At 38.3% G+C, this 19193-nt stretch overlaps 2 protein-coding genes across 5 annotated transcripts in view; both read left to right on the top strand.

Annotated features, from left to right (window-relative positions):
- trim2a (tripartite motif containing 2a) overlaps positions 1–1675 on the top strand; it is a 33709-nt gene extending 32034 nt beyond the window's left edge. For all 4 annotated transcript variants that reach the window (XM_074662423.1, XM_074662415.1, XM_074662406.1 and 1 more), the window contains exon 12: positions 484–1675. In XM_074662423.1, the coding sequence (XP_074518524.1) occupies positions 484–636 (153 nt within the window). In that variant the 3' untranslated portion in view covers positions 637–1675. The remainder of the gene's footprint in view (positions 1–483) is intronic.
- A 905-nt stretch (positions 1676–2580) lies between these two features.
- mnd1 (meiotic nuclear divisions 1 homolog (S. cerevisiae)) lies at positions 2581–18030 on the top strand. Its single transcript, XM_074697799.1, has 8 exons — positions 2581–2659; positions 3385–3450; positions 4120–4177; positions 5603–5751; positions 8375–8449; positions 8585–8699; positions 15440–15484; positions 17088–18030. The coding sequence occupies exons 1-8, from the start codon at positions 2657–2659 to the stop codon at positions 17192–17194; spliced, it is 618 nt and encodes a 205-aa protein (XP_074553900.1). The 5' UTR covers positions 2581–2656; the 3' UTR covers positions 17195–18030.
- Positions 18031–19193: the final 1163 nt, after the last annotated feature.

The raw sequence follows: 19193 nt of genomic DNA, 5'->3' as shown, positions 1-19193 counted from the left end.
GCAGAATAAAGTCATGCATTTTTTGCATCGAAAATTATTTAATAAGTTAAATTTTAACCCTTAAGCGAATATATATTATCGGCATTCTCTTTCAGAAAGCAAATTTTTAGGTATTGTCAATAGTGCTTGTATTTAAAATGCGTTTTTTTGTCCAAATCAGGCCCAAAAAACGCAACCAGTTCCCCAGAAATTTGACTTGATATTACCAGTGCTTCCTCTTTGATGTGGGAGTTTTTCCTGAAAACCCTAATGCATCCAATATCTCTAACATTTTTGCAGGAAATGTTCTCCCTCAGTCAGGATGACATCTGTATACATGCCCAACAAAAGTTCTTCGCTCACACGGCCTTGTCATGTCTAACTCAGTGATAAAGTCAAACAGTTTGCAACCATAGTCTTGATGCAGGGTATTAAACGCATACTCTTTTTCTCTTAAACATCAATAGACCAAAAACACTTCCTTTGCATTTCTCTCTCCCTCAGGTGTTTGATGGCAGTGGATCATTTCTGTCCTACATCAACACCTCCGCAGATCCCCTGTACGGCCCACAGGGTCTGGCACTCACCTCTGATGGACATGTTGTGGTTGCAGATTCCGGCAACCACTGCTTTAAAGTCTACCGCTACCTGCAGTAGCCCCCCTCCCCTTTGGTGTACAGTGTATATATTTACACACATGGACTCCTCTGTGTCAGGAGAAGAGCAGATTTGCACTCATTCACTCGCCAGTTCTTCCTTGTTGTCGTTGTGCCATCTGTTCTCCACGTGTGCGTCTGTGGCATCACATCCAACACTGAACAATAAATGAGAGAGTTATTTGTGGTGTGAATGAAACAAGAGGATCTCTGACATTCACAGACGACTAATTCTGATTGGTGCTTTAAAGGAGACACTCACTAACTTCTTCAAGTTCCATCACAACTTCACAATTTTAAATCAGTGTAACTTTTTGAATTGTACAGATGTTTGACTTGTGATGTGTTGAAGGATGGTGGTAAAACTGGAAGAAGTACTGTTGCACTTGTCCCTTATTCAACACTGTGTTACATAAGCCTGATGTTAAAGTAAACAAGTAGCTTAAGTAGCTGAACAACAAAGGAAATCAATCTCTACTTCCAGTAACTGCAGTTTCCTGTTTAATGCACCTGAAAGAGCTCACATTTTGCCTGTTCAGTAGGAAATAAAAACACTGTAGGTAGAAGGGTATTTTAAAGCATGATTACGCATCTCTGTGCATGCTCCTCTTACTTATAAACACCAGAAAAACTAGTGTGCACATGTAGAACTCTGCTTTGGGCGAATAAGTACCAACAGCACATAAAATCCTTTAAATCAAAGTATTGTTTCAATTAAAACTACTTATGTGTGCAAGTATTGTGTGGGTGTACATGTCATTACTCAAAGTAACACACAGGTGGTAAATGAAAAATGCTGATAACCTGCATCAGTGGTTTTACAGGACACAAAATGTGATGTGTGTGTATGTTGTGATAAATTTTGGTACCAAACAAAAGCCATTTAATATGTTGACTTATGATCTGCAGTGTGTGAGAGTGTGTATTTGTGTTTGAAGCCTCCTGACATCTGGATTTAGGATTGGATGTTTGTGCTGCGGCAGCATAAACATCCTGGACTTTTAGTGAAAAGCTGCAATGCATTTAATGGACTTTAAACAATCATTCATTACCATGTGCTCTTATTACTTTAATAGATTAAGTTTTTGGAACTGACAAAAATTAATTTAAAATGTCTACTTAAATAATACAAATTTAGTTCAATTGTTAAGATGTGTGTTTCCCGAAATACACTGTAGAGAGTCTTAATCTAAAAATGACTTCAAGCAGTTTTCATTACTGGTTTTCTTCAGTTTGGGGATGCGTTTTTACACTATTGTTTCTAAATTATTTGTCCATCATTGTTTGTTCATAATGTAATGCCAAATGGAATTAAAGTGCCCATAAAAAGAGGAAATGTGTTAACTGTCATTATTATTGTATGTTATGATAATGGGTATGTATTATTCACTCGTCCGCTGCCCAAAAAACTGATTACTTTGTTTTGAGTTTGTTTCCCATCTCCATACTGTTTCTCCCTGCACTGGTTATTGATCGTTGTTTCTGACGTTAACAAGTGAAAATGAGTCAGTAGTTTTGATTCTTCCGTCCCTTTAATATGGATATACGTCCTCCATAGTTTTGGAAAATGAATCACGTTTGCCAACAGAGGGCGTAAGAAATCCATCCACCCCACAAGTGTGGCTCCATCTATGTTTGGGAAGGAATGCTGCCTTCACGTGCGCTCGGAAATCACTTACACTAAAGCGGAAGAGAACGCAAAGGTCGCTAAATTTTATTTAACCCGTTGAAGCAACCATAAGGGATACAAAATACACGTATTTTTGGTAACTACTTTATTTGAAGATAAATAAAATGTGGTGGTCTGAAAATGTAATAAACAATTTTAAGACTTGTTGCATTGATACAGAACAAGCACGCGACTTTACGTGGAGACATGAAGGCAGCAGAGCCCTGTGACATTTCCGCGGGAAACTCAGACGTGTCTTAACTATTATTGTGTTCGGACCTATGGTTCGGACTCAAGTCTGAAGTACATCAACGGATTATTACAAGGCAGATCCTGCAATATCTTACTTATAATGGTAAGTAAATGTTCGCACTTTGTCGAGATGTCAGAAGAGTCATGACTCGCGCATTGCCTCAAAATCTAGTTTATACTCTCAACCAATTGGCACTCATGTGGCAGATTTTAACAGATTCTTCTATGAATTATACAGTCACGAACTGTCTTGAGTATCGTTCCTGTGCTACCCATCAGATGTTAATCCATTAACTGTGATCTGCGCCCATTAACGTGCATTGAATTGCACAAAATAGAGGCTACATTCCATCGAAAAGAGGTGGGCCGTCATGTGAGAAGAGAGCTAATATACAGTCTATGGAAGAGAGAAACAAACCTTGTCAGTTGCGTTTGGACTTTCACGTTACAATAACAAGATATACTGGGGTAATCAGGGTCGTTTACCATTATCAACTACACAATTCGACCTCTAAATTTCCTTGTCGCTGGTAACATTAAAGTCTGAGGCATATCCAGAGGTCGGGAGCGACTTTTCACAGGAACAACCTACAACTCGTGGGTAAAAGTGCAATGAAGCGCCCCCTACAGGCTGCAGTGAAATCTGTCAAAACACAACATTTCTGAATATTACAAATGACGGATATCTACTGTTAAATTCCCCTTTTTCAGCAAACTTCTTGTAGTTTGAATCTCTAAATGTTATTCTGACTTTGTGTAATATAACTCAGCTGCTATGACTGAAAATAATCTTGTGTAACCTTTATACCATCAAACCATCTGTTACAGTCGAAGAAGAAAGGACTAAGTTTGGAAGAGAAGAGAACTCGCATGATGGAGATTTTCTTCGAATCAGTAAGTTTTTTATTAGCTTTGTTAAAAAAGTGAATTTTAAAACTTATTCAAGCTAACATGGGCATCCGTGGTCATTTTCAAGAGCAATTACTCTTTTGCACAACAAAAATCCAGTGTTTCTCAGATTAGGGCTGCTGTCTTTTGATTATGTAAACAGATGTTGACATATTAAGTATGTATTATTAATTTATTTTGTTCAGTATTTAAGTGAAACTTACAAGCGTGCAAAAAGCACAAATGGGCCTGGAGAGCAGTGAAATGAAGTGTTGCATGAGTAACACTTCTGGGGGTTTGTTTCTAATTTCAAACACATGTAGCTCACACATGGCTTGAGAGAAGTGATCACCACTCTTAGGTTTTCTGTCTTTGATACATAGAAACATTTGCTCTCTATGTATAACTGAACTGACCCAGCATGGCCTGGTAAGAAAATGATTGTAGTATGACCACTTCAGCAACAAGTACACCATGAAAATTTAAGAAATGCTTTGAGTAGTTTTTGTTAGTGGTTTATAATACACCAAAAAAGTTATGGTGCTTCAGGGAAGAGTACCAAATTACTGCATTTTTTAGTTGAAGTAACAATATTTTTTTTTCGTTCCACTCTAAAGAATCAAAAATCCTGATAATTTCATCTCACAAAAATTATGTTCTCTTAATTCTTTGTAGAAAGATGTGTATCAGCTGAAAGACATCGAGAAGATTGCCCCTAAGTCGAAGGGCATAGGTGAGTAATGATTCTTCTCTAGTTGTGATTTCTCTTTCCCAAAGAGTGTTTTCTATAGATTGCAGATCGAGTATATGATATAATTAAGGAGCCTATGACACGTTTAATCTACCTCCAGACAAACAATGGAATGAAATAAGGCATTTGCTTGAAGTATCTAGCTAGCATAATATCTGTAAAATTGAAAAGAAAACTTAATCGTGCCTAGTTAAAAAAACCCATAAGACTATAAATACCAAGGTGCATACTGTCAGATTATTCTCTGTTGACATGCATTTCAGCTCCATGCATTCTTGAAAACATTCTAACTTAGCTGTAGCTGCCATCTCAACTTCATCTTAGTCTGTATAAGCAAAACCAGGCCTCTCACTGGCATCAATCTCACAGCCGAGAGAGCTGCTAAAAGCTTTTGGTTTTTAAATAAAACACATTATCTCAGTGCAAACACTGAGACTGATGACACGAGTATCAAGGGGGAATTTATTAAAATATAAACCTGGATTTTCAAGAGCCGTACTCTGCAGAGGAACAAAACTATTGTGTGAACTGGGGAGGGATTTCTTAGTTTTAAAGTTGACATAACATTAATCTCGAGGAACTGGGTCTTGTTGCTGTGATTAAAAGCATATGTTCTAGACCCTCTCGCTAGGCACTGCGTCGTATTGAATGATGGGGGGAGGGGGTAACAAGAGTTCTGTGTTATGGGCAAATGTTTCTGTAAAGGGGCCAAGGGGGTGATCTCAGCTAAAGTGAAAAAAAGACAGAGAAGCAATAACATACTGGTAACCATTAAAAAAGAGAAAAAGGCCAGAGAGCTATTCAAAAAGATACAGGCTTCAGGAGTCACGCACATGAAGAGTTTTAGCTGATCCATCCAAATTCTTCTTTATTTACCATCCTCGTTTTTATTTCTGCTGCTGTTTAACATCCTCTCAGGACTCGGTGCAGCTCAGCAGATAAGCTCTTTCAGCCTCACAGTGGACCGGCTGAGCAAACGTGTGGGAGTAGTATCACATTTCACCGCTGACACTGTTAAAAATGGAGCTCCTGCTTTATTACATCCTCTCATGCAATGCTCTCAGCGCTCTCTTAGATAAGAATACAGCTGGGCAGATACGCCGCAGATGTGTGGGTTTACTTTTGTGAACAATTGAGTAGTTAGGTTTGCCAGCAGTAAAAGTGGGGCCCTTTGCTGATTTGTGGTTTTTAATCCACAGTATGATGCATCATTGTACCAGCTACATATCAGTCACCAGTACAATCAGATGCTTCTGGTCCTGCCTAAAGTGTCTTAAACTTGTAACAATACCTCCACCGTCAATAAGTCATCCTCAAATCGAGTCAGTGATCCACAAATAGCATCATCTGGACTGTGAAGGGATTGTATAAGGTATGTGTTTTTTTCTCTCCCTGTGCTGCTCACAGCTCCTATGACTGTAAAAGACGTGCTGCAGAGCCTGGTGGATGACAACATGGTGGACTGTGAGAGAGTGGGAACATCTAACTACTACTGGGCCTTTCCCAGCAAGGCCCTGCACGCTCGCAAGCACAAACTGGAGGAGCTCCAAAAGCAGGTGATTTGTATAAACAATGTTTTAAAAGAGTGGTCATTATCGCTGACACACTGACTGTATTTGAATTCGGACAACATGACTCCACCCTCTCCCACTGAAAGAAAATGAAGCCAAAATACCTCCTTGGTGGGTGCTGGCATGCTACACTAGTGACATATTTTGGAGCCAAGACGTGTGCTGAAGCAATCTGGCGGGAGTCATGTGATTGATGCCCCCTCTGCTTCCCAAACGCACATTTAACTTACCGATTAAACTATAAAAGATCCCTTAAGTTGGTACGTGTGATCTCATTAAAGTCAGCACGAGACAAACAGAGCACTGCTACAGACTTGGTGACTTTTTGGCTTGTATTAAGTTGTTTGGTCCGACACAACCCTCTGACGCCCCCGCTATTGTTTAAAACAATCATTCAGAGGAACGTTCATACCTCATGGATCATACCTCATGTCAGGATTCTTGTGCTCGTGCATGAAGTGAACCACGCTGAAGCCCACCTCTCCTGAGCATGCCAGAGCAGACAAGTAAAAGTCTGTGTTTTTCACAGGCTGTCACTACTCATTGCTATCATTTAGAAAACACTGGTCACCATAATAAGTTTATCATCCTTACAAAGATGCACATGCATCTAGACCCCAGAAGCAGCATTTAGCTCCATTCATTCAGACGAGTTAGGGTTTTTTAAACACTAAATTCAACCTGTTAGAAGCATCAAAATGCACAGTTTTTCTGTGGACAGCTGTCAAAATACTACACAATGGAGGCAACTTCTGTCAAGTTTCAACTGTTAGAGTGCAACTGGTGTTTCGGCGTTAATAGCGACCATGCTAACTGGGGACTTTCAGCCGACGGCATTTATTAACAGTTGAGAGTCACCAGTTAACAGGGTCACACTTGATACACCAGCAACGTCTGTGTGTGTGTGTGTGATTAAATGTGTATTCTTTATCCAACCTCAGTTAACCAGGTTTGACTGCAAACAAGCAATAATAACTTCTGATACTCAAAATACAGATTTGACTTTGCTTATTTAATGAAAAAGTTGGTTTGGAGCTCAGGTTCTGACCAAACATGGACTCAATATGGACAATTAATAATGAGTGAACCTATAAATTATGATTGACAGAAATGGGTTTTATGACCAAAGTAAAATTGAGGAATATTATGAAACAATGTTTACGTCCTGGTCTGTCAGAGTCTGATAAGTGTCCACGGATAATGCAGTCATGAGCATGGAGTGAGAGTTGTGTTTCCTCTCTGGGTACACGCTGTTTTTTTTCTGCTAAAAACGTCTGTCCACCTAATATCTGTCAACTTGTTGATCTCTTCTGTCCACTCACTGCTATTCCACAAACCTGGGAGCATTTTGCCATCCGTCAAAGTAATGACATTAAGTTAAAAAATGTGTTTTTTGGTGGTTAACTCGTCCACATCAGTTGACAAACCATTATACTCTGCAGTGCTTCTGCACCCAAGTTGCGTGCGCATCCGCCGTTGCTGATATACAAATAATCCCTTTATAGTATACAGTAAATAAGCTTGTAATGTGTTGAGGAAAAAGCCCTGAAAATACTTTTTTGTTATAGAAATAAGGGAAGAAAATGCAAAGAAGCACATTAAGTCCCTTTGAGACCTTTATTTATTTTGGTAAATGTCTTGAATTTACATTTTTGTGATTCAGTATCAACAGATGAAACTCGGAGCAAGAAAATGAAAAAGTAAACCAAACAATTATGTTTTGTGAAGACGTTTGCCATCACAGAAAGTAACACTGCTGCTGATTTTCAGTTTCTCTCCTGTTGCATGGCCAACAGATGGTGTGAGGGTGGTGACTCCTCTGAGAATGTCAGCCACCAGATTTCTGGGACAGAAGTTAAATTGTGCAGAGCAGCAATCTGCCACAAAGTAATGATGTGTGATTATATCAGAGAGCCTAACAATATGCAAGCACGGATGGTTAGGGATGCACTGGTAATGTTCAAGGTGCTGATGAAGATAACCAGGCTTCAAAAAAAGTGCTGATCTGGTTCTGGTGCTGTGGGCTTCACTTATACTTTATAAGCTTTGCTGGAAAAGTGCTCCACTAATGTTGGCTTTGCAGTTATTCCAAGTTGCACAGCTCTTTGACATGAAAAAATGTAAAAAAGAAATAAAAAATTAAGAGACATTTAACTTTTGTCATGTAGTGAAGTAGCCGGCACTTGACTGCCTGACGTGTAAACACTTGTGTAAAGTCAGGTTAACCAGGCTCCCTTTGTCTGTTGAATGAGTTTTGATGGAAATTTGAAATTACTTTACAGTTTACTTTATTTCCTCTAGTTGTACCGTAAAGCTTTAACAGGTTTAACTGGACAATAGACATAATTTACATCACTGTAATAAGGGATTAAGGCTTGTAAACCATAATCCTCTTATTCACTGTTTAGCACTCATGTTTCATCAAGATGTAAAGAGTGTTTAAATGGCAGTTAAGAGCTGCTAATTGTAGCTTATCTCTCGCTCTGAGCTGTTGACTTTGCCTTTTTGAGGATTATTAGACTTAAAAACAGTTTCACTGCTTTTAGGATTTAGCAATTCTGACATGAACAGCAGAATTGCATCAGTAATTTTACCTCTTTCTTTAAAGAATTCAGAGGCAAAGCAGCGAAAGGTGTCTTTGCAGAAGTCAGTCGAAAAGTCAAAACTGGGACGTGAAGATACAGTAAGAATATTCATATTAATTCATATTTAATAAAAATTATTTAATTACTAAATGATTTGCGTAATCTATGCAGACAAGATTTTTAATCTCATAAAATTTTTCTGTGTGTTTCTGTGTCTGTTTGTGTTTGTGTAGAAGGAGAGAAGCTCTCTGCTGAAGCAGCTGCAGGCTCTGAGAGAAGAGAAAACTCAGCTTGAGGCTGATTTGGAGAAATACAGAGAGTGTGACCCTGCAGTTGTTGAAGAAACAAGTGAGTGCAACATGACATACCGGTAGTTTATGGTTTTATCGGTGTATGACAATGTTAGACAAGAAAAGTTCAGCCATTTTAAGAAAACACAAAACACAAAAGTTTAAAATAAACCACGTTAGACTTAACATTTTTCCATTTATTGTTACACTAGATTTAGATATTTTGTTTGTTGTTAGTGTGTTGAGTGATGTCACACCTTTATTGAAAATCGATGTGACTTTTGCATGGATTTGGATTATTGCAGTAAATAAGCTCTTTGGCTCTTTGCCAAAGTTAGTTCTACTTACACTTTTTCTTTAGCAGATTATCGTTGCAAATGAACCATGAGGGGAAAATCCTTAAAGCCTTTATTTTTTCACATCTATCCATGTCCTACAAAGTTTGGGACAAAGTGCAACACCTATGTGGGATTAGGGACACTTCCTACAGAGCACCTAGCTCGTAATGCTTGTCTAATCTAGTTAACACAACTGAGATAAGATAAGATGGAAAACTCAAGAACAAGAATTTTTTAAAATTTTAGCACAAAAACATCAGTCACACAAAAGAGACAAGACACAGACATGAGTAAAATATGATAAGAACTTTAAGCGAGGAGCAGCAAATATAAAATAACAAGATAAGTTTGCTGAGTGGAAATGAAGCGGTCTTTGCGTGGGCAGCAGTTGTTGCAGTTCTAATGAAGGGTTGTAGAACAACTGAGTTCATCAGGTGATTAATGAAATGCACTGATGTTTCAGTGGAGACTGCACAAACTGTGGACCATTTTGACATGTTTTTTCTTAATGCGTAAGATCTCTATCCATGATCAGTATGAATTTGGGGCGTTTTTATAAAACATGCTAGTAAATTGTGCCGGTTTTTAACTGGGTATAACTGGTAAACACAGGTTATCTGTTACATCAATAATATTCATAGTTTTCAGTCACATGACTAGCAAAGAAGCCTTAAAAGGCAAAAAAAAAGAGCTCAGGAAAATGGCCTCCTATGCCAAAAATTCTTTGTACGTGTAGCAAAGGCTTCTTCATTTTCACTCTTTTCAAAGTGACAGATATTTACATCACCTGTCAGCTGCAGAAACATGTTTTAAATATACATTTAAAAAAGTGACGTCTTTACCAGAATTTAATTCTGGTGAGATTTACATCTGTTTCATTGCTAGTATTTTGTCTTTGACAGCCCTCAGTATGAAAGCCATCAAAAGTAGGATAATGATATGAATTTTACAGTAATACTGCCTTTTGAGAGGTGGAGGGTAAGAAACTCTTCATCAACAAAGCAGAGTTGGGTGACATTATTAATGCAGATAGATAAAACCAACATGTCAGGAGGAGGAAGGCAACATTAACTTAACATGCATTTATTCCAACACTCAGTGTTTATGTCGGCCTACTGACATAACATAACACCTCCTATGGGGGGTGTCAACTTTTTGCATCCACTGTGTATTTTGGGGGATGGAGCAACAGGATCTCAGTTTGATTGGTAGACATCAATATTTTTCTGCCTTTTTCTTTGCTGCTCGGCACATAAAACATTCAGCACAGTGATAAGAACACTAATGGAAAATATTCCAGGAACAGAAACCTCAAATAACCAGGGATGCAAGAACTTGGCCAACAATCAAAACACCCCCTCATATTGCTGAAAACAAAACACAAGGCATTGATGTTGAAAACATCAACGCCTCTCTTACACATTTCATGTAACAGCTATGTTTAGTGAACATACAGCTTTCAGGAGGTATTAATGCAGTCAGATAATTTAAAGTCCATGTTTTGTGAGAGATATCGCTGGTTTTCTGCTCCAACGTGGCCTACTTTGCTTTACAAAGCAATGAATTGGGCTTCTTTTTCTGGAATTTCTACTCCTTATTTCTTGTTTTCACCTGAAAAAGCTCTAATTTCTTAGCACTTTCTGTTCACTTCCTGGAAGCAACTTTTATTTTCTCTTTTTAGCATCAGGAGCAGCCTCTCGCTGTTTAAATCAAGTCTAAAGCGGAAGTGAAAACTGATCGCAAGTAGTCACTCTGCATGCACTTGAAAAACACTTTCACGTGTGCTTAAATGTCAGCCAAAACCACAAACTGGTTGCATTTCAATTGAAGATGTTCAGTTTTAGCAGTGTAGCTTCCTGCTGAAACAGTCTCTTCTTCCTGGTCCAGTCATCAGGTTTGGGTGTCTTGTTTTACTGAAACCTAAAAGAACTTTGTCACCTTTGACCTTTAATATTAAATCAGTTTAGAGTTGCACACTTTTACGAACAGGAATGCAAGGTTGGTGGTTATAACTTGTTTACTGGCTGCTACCTTGTTTATAGTGTGTCAGCTACAGAGGATTATCAGTCTACGTCATCATAAAGATGCGTTTAGCTTCACTCCTAATTTGTCATACAAAATAAGCTATGAGGTGAAAAAACAGTATTGGGTGATAGTTGTTGTTATTTTAAGTATAGACAAGCTAAGTTTAACCACAGGTCAAATTTGACACACTAAAGATGTCGACAGCTTTCTAACACAATACAAGGGTTAAGTGCAATGCAGTGTGTTGTTTACCATAATGCAACTTTTGTACATTATGTTGGCTCTTTTCTGCATCACAATCAAAGAAAAATGGTGGAAAAAAAATAAAACACCAACTGTGAGTTGTGATTGTGTTTACTGCAAATAAATTGACTTTTTTTGTCGACAGAATGAAATTTTGGTGTCTTAAGTTATATTTGTTTTGGCCTTGAAATGTCTTCAAAAGCATTAAACTGGACTTTTTGAATGGTGCAAGAACCCTGGATGATGAAGCCATCCCCCGATGAATAAATTTAATTTCAAATCAACCTCAATGATTGAGGGATTTTCCTCCACGTGTTTTTCCTTTTTCATAGCTTTTCAGTGTTTTCTTCCCCCAACTTTTTTTAAATGTTTTGCTTGAGGAAAAAGGAAAAGCATGAAGATGTTCTGTACACTTCTTCTGGCTGCTTCTTTAAAGTAAGCTTTATTGTATGGGACCAAAAAAAGTAGACTCTTTAGCTTGCTGCCAAAATAAGTCTATGTTCAAGCCGTGGAGCTTTGTCTTTTTTTTTTTAAATCTGTCTCCACTTTCCTTGAGGGCTTTTTTTCCCTTAATTTTACTCCACACACACACACACACACACACACACACACACACACACACACACACACACACACACACACACACACACACACACACACACACACACACAGAACTGCTCAGTTTGAGATAATCATCTCCCCTCCATGAAGCTTGAATAGTGCTGTGAGGAGCTCTGCACTGACTCCATGACATTATCTTATGTCTGCTCCTGAAGGGGTTAGACTGAACTTGTAGAATGGGCTCAGTCCTGTTTGTGCACATGGGGTCCTTACAGATGTGGTTCAGAGAGCATCTTTTGGGAAATATGTGTTTATCGCTCATTATTTGCCTGGTGTGTATTGTGCTACGATGAAGTTACTTCTGGGTAAATACCAACTATTACTGCAGCACAAACTTTATAATCAGTTTTTTTTAATAGTATCACTAGCTACACTGAAGCCATGAAAACAGTCTCAGTTGTTTCTGAAAAGGCCATATGAAGCACTTAGATGGCATCTGCAGTTCTGAAAATTGACCTCATTTCCATCCAACGTGCGTCGACTCTAACTCTGCCTGGCAGTTTTCTCAGGTACTCCATAAGAATTCACCTTAGCCAGAGTTGAATCAGGGTTTTCTTCACCTCTGCATTTGCCTCACTTTCCAACACCAGTTACAGCTCGTCCTGTATCAACAGGATGTTAACAGTGTCAGTGTTATGGGGTTCACTTTTTTCAACCTAGAACTGCTGTGCATCCATTTACCAAACAAACAAAAATTTTAACCCCAAGACAAAAACAACACAACTTGTTCTCATCCCCTTTTAGTTTAGACAGAATTAAGAATGTTGGTACTTCTGATTTGCAAAGTATCATTAGCCAATTTTTCACCAGTGCTAATAAAGAGACATGTTTCTAATGGATTTCTTTGCCACTAGTTTAGCAAGACACTGTGGTAACTTTCTTACAAATCCATCAAACAGTTTTTGTCTTTAATTTTATTTTTTTTCATAACTAATTTGGATATTTTGAGTGATTATCAGTTTAAGTCTTATTATTTACATAATAAGAAAGTTGCACACAATAATGCTTGAAACAAGCTTAAATGCCTCAGGGTTATAAAGCGTGTTAACCTCAGGGTGGTCTTCTTCCTTTACTTGATTCAATAAAAGAATGTGCGTCTTTGCACTATCTTTTGCCTTGAACTTGTTCAACAGCAATTACCACACCCAATTGTTTGCCTCCAAATGTTTTGGCGACTCCAAATCAAGCCAAAGTTTTAACACCTATAAACCAATCACCTTTGTGATCAGTCCTTTTAGATCTGCCCACTTGGAAACAAAAGCAATGTCATGCTCACTGTAATGACCTGAAAATCCTTTGTGCTGCCAACAAGCAGACAGACAACATTTTAATGTTTTTGAGTTTGTAAGGTCAAAATGTTGAACAATAGCTACCACACCCAAATGTACCAGTAAGCTGCTGTGGTTACAGGTGGAGTCAGAAACTACCAAACATGGGATGGGCAGAGAAATCACAGCTGTAACCATGTGCAAGGCAGGTATGAGATACTGAGGGGAAGCATAGATGAGTAAGAGAGGCAGACATGGATTCAAGCAGCTTACTTACAACCACGATGAAGGAAATCCTATTTTTGTGAAAAATATTTTCAGTGTCATACAACTGAATTTACACTAATCATTTCATGTCATGGTCATAGTTTACAAATCAAATAAATAAATCATCTGCTAACATGCTCATTTTCAGATGTAGCAAGCAAACAAAAAGCCAGAGTTAAGTCTTCGTCAACATCTGCAGAGTGTGTTTAGTGAGGGTGAGACTTTTGCTCACGTTTTGCACTTGGGCGCTTCACTTGGGTTTCTATTTGGCATCAACATTTGTAACCATAATGTCAGATCAAAACAGGACAAGGTCCATGAGTCAGAAGTTATTCACTTCATCCCCTCCCACCTGCAGCTGCTCTTTTTTGTGAAAATCCTTTTCAGGGTTTCACACTTATAATGCTGAACTGACCTTTAGGCTAATGCAGCATATAGTCCCAATTATGATATGATACTTTAGGGAAACATTGCAACAGGACTTTTCTCCAGACTGGATCGCTGTTCTGATTTCTGCCAAAAGCTGCTGTAAATTGAGCCCGTCTTTAAATAGCTTTTATTGGCTGGATTTTAGGATGCAGCAGCCCACTCTCCTTAGCTGTGCAGCCAAAAAGAGTCTTTTGATAGAACAAAAGGTTTGGCTGTAAAGCAATCTGTCCAGGTACCCAGCAACTGAATGGTGTTCCCTGTTGTTGTTGTTGTTGTTGTTATTGTTATTGTAGGATTCAGTTGAGTGTGAGGCTACACATGTCACTTAAAGTATGAAAATCTGTTGGAGCTCATGGTTCAGCTCTGTTACTGGGTCTAAAATAGGGAAAACAGAAAGGAGAATGTCCTCTCTAATTCGATGCTAGGCTGTAATTTCTTTTGACAGTGTAGCTGAAACTGTCAAATCTTCTCATCATAAAACACAGAAAAGATCTTGTTTGGCCTAGACTGGCGTTATGTCTACTCTCCCAGGGTGTTTTCTATACTGACTCCAGTGTTTTGCTTTGTTTTTCAGCTTATTGTATGACTGTGTTTAAAAATAAGTGTATAGATGATGGTCTACTATTTGATTCAATCAAACGCAAATCTTCAAAGCGCACATGTAACCTTGTTTCTACTGTGGCAATCTCACAAATAGCTCTGTTGTTTGTTCAGACAGTGTCTTTCAGTAGCCAATGCCTTGAATTAGGCAATATTGCTAAATCAACATCATCATTTTTTTTTTTTATTTCATCGCATGTTTAATTGTTATAATGCTGAAAATTTTGTTCAGCTCACAAACATTGGACCAGTTGCGGCTGGTCAATAGAGGGTGCTAGGGCGCTGCCCCACCATCATTACCGTCAACATTACCTTGAAGAATGAGACATTAAAAATGAAATAACAAAATATTTTGTCCTGAACTATATGAATATATTTATATAATTAAATTTGCATGAATGTTATATATTTCTCGACGAGTAAAGTTTTTTAATTCATCTGCGTTATCTGATTGGTGATGTGTTTCGGCCCCGGGGTGCAGAAATCTTTGGCCATAGACCCTCGTAATAAATTGTACATGCCCAGTGGCTCCTCTTCAGTACAAGAGATAGGACCATGTCGGAGCGCAACTTTCTTGCACCCAGAGCTGAATGCAGCTGGATTTGCATACCACCACCCTCCCGCTATGGAGCCGACGTCACAGCCGTCTGTTATGAAGTGCGGTTGATTGACAGGTCGAGCCGCGGGAGTAGGAGACGATCAGACGGAGACGTAAAATGGAGAGAATATAACACAGTGAAGTCACTTATAGCATTACCTTTTGGGAGGAAAACGTATCAGGAGAAGGTGAATGTGAAAGAGCGCGGACCTTAACAGTATAATGTTGCCTTTTTTTGTTTTCATTTATGTAAGTACACAGGTGTGCTACCCTAGCACGTTTGCTTGCTTATGAGTATATGTCTGTTTTGTTGTCATAGCCCCCCTCTGGATAAAACTCCACCAGCCGCCACTGCATTAGACACATGATGTTAAATAGGCTTACTGATCTTGATTACTTTGTCTTGCAGGGAAATCAAATGTTGTTGCAAAGGAAGCTGTTTCCAGATGGACAGGTGAGTCATAAACTGTAAATTGAATATATGGGGGTTTAGGATTATGTGTCAACAAAAGAGAAGACAGTGCTGCTTCGTGCTAGTCATTTGGAAATTGTTATGGACGTTTTAATGTTTAATACCACATAAATAGTCAATTCTTCAGGTACAGTAGTTGGTGCCGAAGGAATTCATGTGAGACTTCTCTACATCATAAATTCTCCCATTTAATGAAAACCAGTAATTCACACATTTCTGAAGCACTTGATATTGAGCTGTTTCCTCATTAAAATCTTGTAACTAATGAATCAAAATAGTGGAAGAACATTTTTCTTCAGTTAGCTTATTTAATAAACATTCTTCCGTTAGTTTAGCGTTGACCCTTTGATAATGGCAGAAAATTGCACAGATTACAAAAATAACTTCAAAATCACAGTGGCAAGACATTTTCTATTGATTTCTCTCTAAAGTGCAGTCTGTGAGGGCACTTTGTGTTCAGCGTGTCACCTCCCAGGAGTCAACACTTAAAGCTCTCTGTGTGCATTCATTTGCCTAAATGGTAACCTTGGAGACAGCTGATCTTTTGGGATCATGGTAACCAGCCAGGCCTGTGGTCTTTTGACTCTCTAGGGTCAACATAGCCTGATGCTGGTCAAAAAAGTCACTCTGTCAGCTCTAGCTGTCACATTCTTCCCCTACTTCTGTATAATTATGTTCATTTGAAGGGACTATGAGTCATATCTGCCACTTCCGTGACTTCACTTTCATCACTCAGGGTGGACTCTATGGAACAAGTACAGTACATGTTTGGTAAAAATAGGCAGCAGTGTTTTCTCACAGAGTCATGTACAGCTGTTACCTCAGAAGGAAAGTACAACAGTTGTACCATAAATCAAATCAAATACAATACTTTGTGTTTTAAAATTCTACAATGGCAAATCTTTGTTTTTTACAAGTAGAAAAAAGGTTGTTAAGATCATGGAAGTGTACTGATTTTAGTTCATCTACTTTAATAACATGGAACACAACTGTGAATAGAGCGCAGTAAACTTCAAGTTGAGTGAAAATTGACTTGGGGAATATACAAATACTAAGGATATTGGTGGTATAAAAGCATTTTAAGGGACCATAGTAAAGCCAATAGCATGCCTAAATCAGTTAAAATGTGAATGGAGTGCCAAAATAATTAAATGAACAACCTTTCATCATGGGGAAGTCTCAGTCAGGCCAAGCTCCACCTGACAATATGTCAAATCTGAAATCATGAATTTTATGTGCAATATTTCTGTGTTTGTGCAGTCTGTTTGATCAGTTTTGTCAGAGTGCACCACACAAGTTAGTACCAATCCACTCATTGTGATTGCAGTTATTTTTAGATGTATGAGATTGTCACTGGTGGGAATCATTTTGTTTGAAATATTATTATATTCTGCAGCCAAAGTTGGTGTTCACTTTTGCCAAGATAGCATTGAGAAAGTGGCTCCAAGCAGATGGTTTGTTCTTGGACTCATCCATCGCTCTTAGGTCCAAGATTATTCTCCTAAGCCTGGACTGAATGTGCTGTCCATGATGCCACATAACAATGGATATGTTTTGGTTCATTAAACAAAATCTCTGTTTTCAGATAACGTTTTTGCCATAAAGTCGTGGACAAAGAAGAAGTTTTCTTTTGATGACAGCCGTATCAATAAAGCCTTTGGGATTCCCGAAGACTTCGACTACTTGGACTGACTGTCTGCATTTCCACCAAACACTTAAGGATAAAGTTGTGTAAAATAAGTTGTTGCCTCAGTTTGAAGCTGGTTAACAGATTTCAGTGATTCAGGTTTGAGCGTTGTGAGTTAAAAAGAAATGCACAGACAGTTGTATGTAAGGCCTGGGGTGGTTTTGGGTAAGGCCTGCATGTCTGTGTTTACTCTGGCAGATGGACTTTATCAGTGGATCTGTTGCTTTGGTGCAACCAGAGAAGAGACCCATTAGAGGCTGTGTGGGGTGAAGGGGCGCTATGATAAACACAACCTACCAGTCTGACTTTTAGGACACCTGTTGTATGAAACTGAGAACCCCAAGTTGATGATAGAAAGGAATCAACACTTAACACATCTGTTTTGCCAAAATTTTAATTTAAACAGTTTTAACAGATGGTTTTGAATCAAGTGCTTGTGCTCCCTTTCTTTAACTCTGTATTTCCCTGTCTCATTTTTGCATTACCTTCAGGAGGGAAATTCAATCAGTTGACATATGCACAAGGATTAATCAGAAATAAAAATGAAGCTGTGTTCAGGATTTTTTTTTTGTTTATAAGTGTTGTAAATATTTAAAGTAAATTTACCTAGTTTTCTTGTGTTGCAAATAAAATGTTCCATGTTTTAAAATACCTTTTGTAGTTGTATTCCTACTTGACAATAAACTATCGTGCAGGGTTAAAATATTGCGGCACATGCTCTTATCTGATGTGCTTTAATGTAGCCAGGAATTGCCAATAAAACATTGCGAAATCCACTGCAAAAGACTTTTTTTCAGAGCTTGCACACTCTCTGTGTGACAAAATAAAGGAACTGTGTACTCCGGCCTAAAATGGCATTTTCCTTGCTTGTTTTCCTTAATTTTCACTGCCAAAAAAGATGCAAAACAGGTTGTTGTGCACTCTGTGTTTACCAAGTGACCTAATTGCAGCAGTGTCCGGGTTTGATCATTTACATAACAAATATGATCAGTACTGTGCTTGTTTGTGCTATTAATCATTTAAGTTCATTTCCAGCTCACATATTTTTTTATTCACAGTGTGTCCTAGTACTATAAACCTTTAAAAAGGAGGATGCTAGTGTGGAGAGAAAACTCATGTCTCCATGAAAGAGGCATTATCCTTGCAAACATCTGAACTGATTTAAGAGTGTGTATGTTTTCTGTTTATAATGCTCCTAATGCTTAAATTAAGTTATTTGTAGTCCTAGGTGTAAACAGTCATAGACCATGTATGTACTCAGAAAAAAATATATTTCAGTTGCAGCAGCCCTAAGCTCCTATTTCAACTGCAGCACTGACCCAGCAAAAACAAACTCTCAGTGCTATGCTACAGTTTTGTTTTGAAGAACACACCCACAGAAGAGTAACCTGAGCGTGTTCATGTGTGTACCTGCCCAACCTGTCCTGACTATGATTCATTAGCCTGACATGCTGAGTGTCTGAAGCTTCTCTGGAAGGCCCTGCATAGTTTCACCAAGGCACACTTAAAGTAGTGGGCTTGCCTTGTCCTCAAGACAGATCAGTAATGTCATAATTGTGCAAAAAGAGGACTTCCTTTTTACCTAAATATAAGGGCATACACCTGTATCTTACACTGATGCTGAAATGGTTTTTACTGAATGTGACATGAACTTTGTATTCCTACAAAACAATATAAATAAAATCAAGTTGAGGAGCACTTTTAAATCCTGATTTGATGTACAACATATAAAAAAATTTCACTTTGGATTTTTATATCCTGTTGAGACAGCTAGTTTTAGCTGTAATACAGTTTGGGAGCCCCTCTCACTGCCTCCAACCTAAATTTGTGACATCAAGCAAAAAAAAAAAAGTGACATCAGGTAATGTTTAAATTGAAATTTGCTTGGATTTGTTGTGGACTAATCTCATATCTTGTTCTGTTATTCATCATTTTATGTTAGTAAGGTTTCTCTACCAGGTGGAATTGCAAACAACACATTTTTAAATGTGTTCGGCATCCTAT

Source organism: Halichoeres trimaculatus, unplaced genomic scaffold (assembly GCF_033239565.1).
Source record: "Halichoeres trimaculatus isolate MK-OKI-2021-1 unplaced genomic scaffold, fHalTri1.1 fHalTri1_scaffold_2, whole genome shotgun sequence".
Taxonomy (NCBI): domain Eukaryota; kingdom Metazoa; phylum Chordata; class Actinopteri; order Labriformes; family Labridae; genus Halichoeres; species Halichoeres trimaculatus.
The sequence above is the reverse complement of the archived record's forward strand: the minus strand, read 5'-3'. Positions and strand labels throughout refer to the sequence as shown.

What these genes read in the sequence shown, in the direction of transcription:
- mnd1 (XM_074697799.1), top strand. An exon ending in CCCTAAGTCGAAGGGCATAG is followed by an intron (nt 4,178 to 5,602) that starts GTGAGTAATGAT and finishes TGCTGCTCACAG; the next exon opens with CTCCTATGACTGTAAAAGAC. An exon ending in TGCAGTTGTTGAAGAAACAA is followed by an intron (nt 8,700 to 15,439) that starts GTGAGTGCAACA and finishes TTTGTCTTGCAG; the next exon opens with GGAAATCAAATGTTGTTGCA.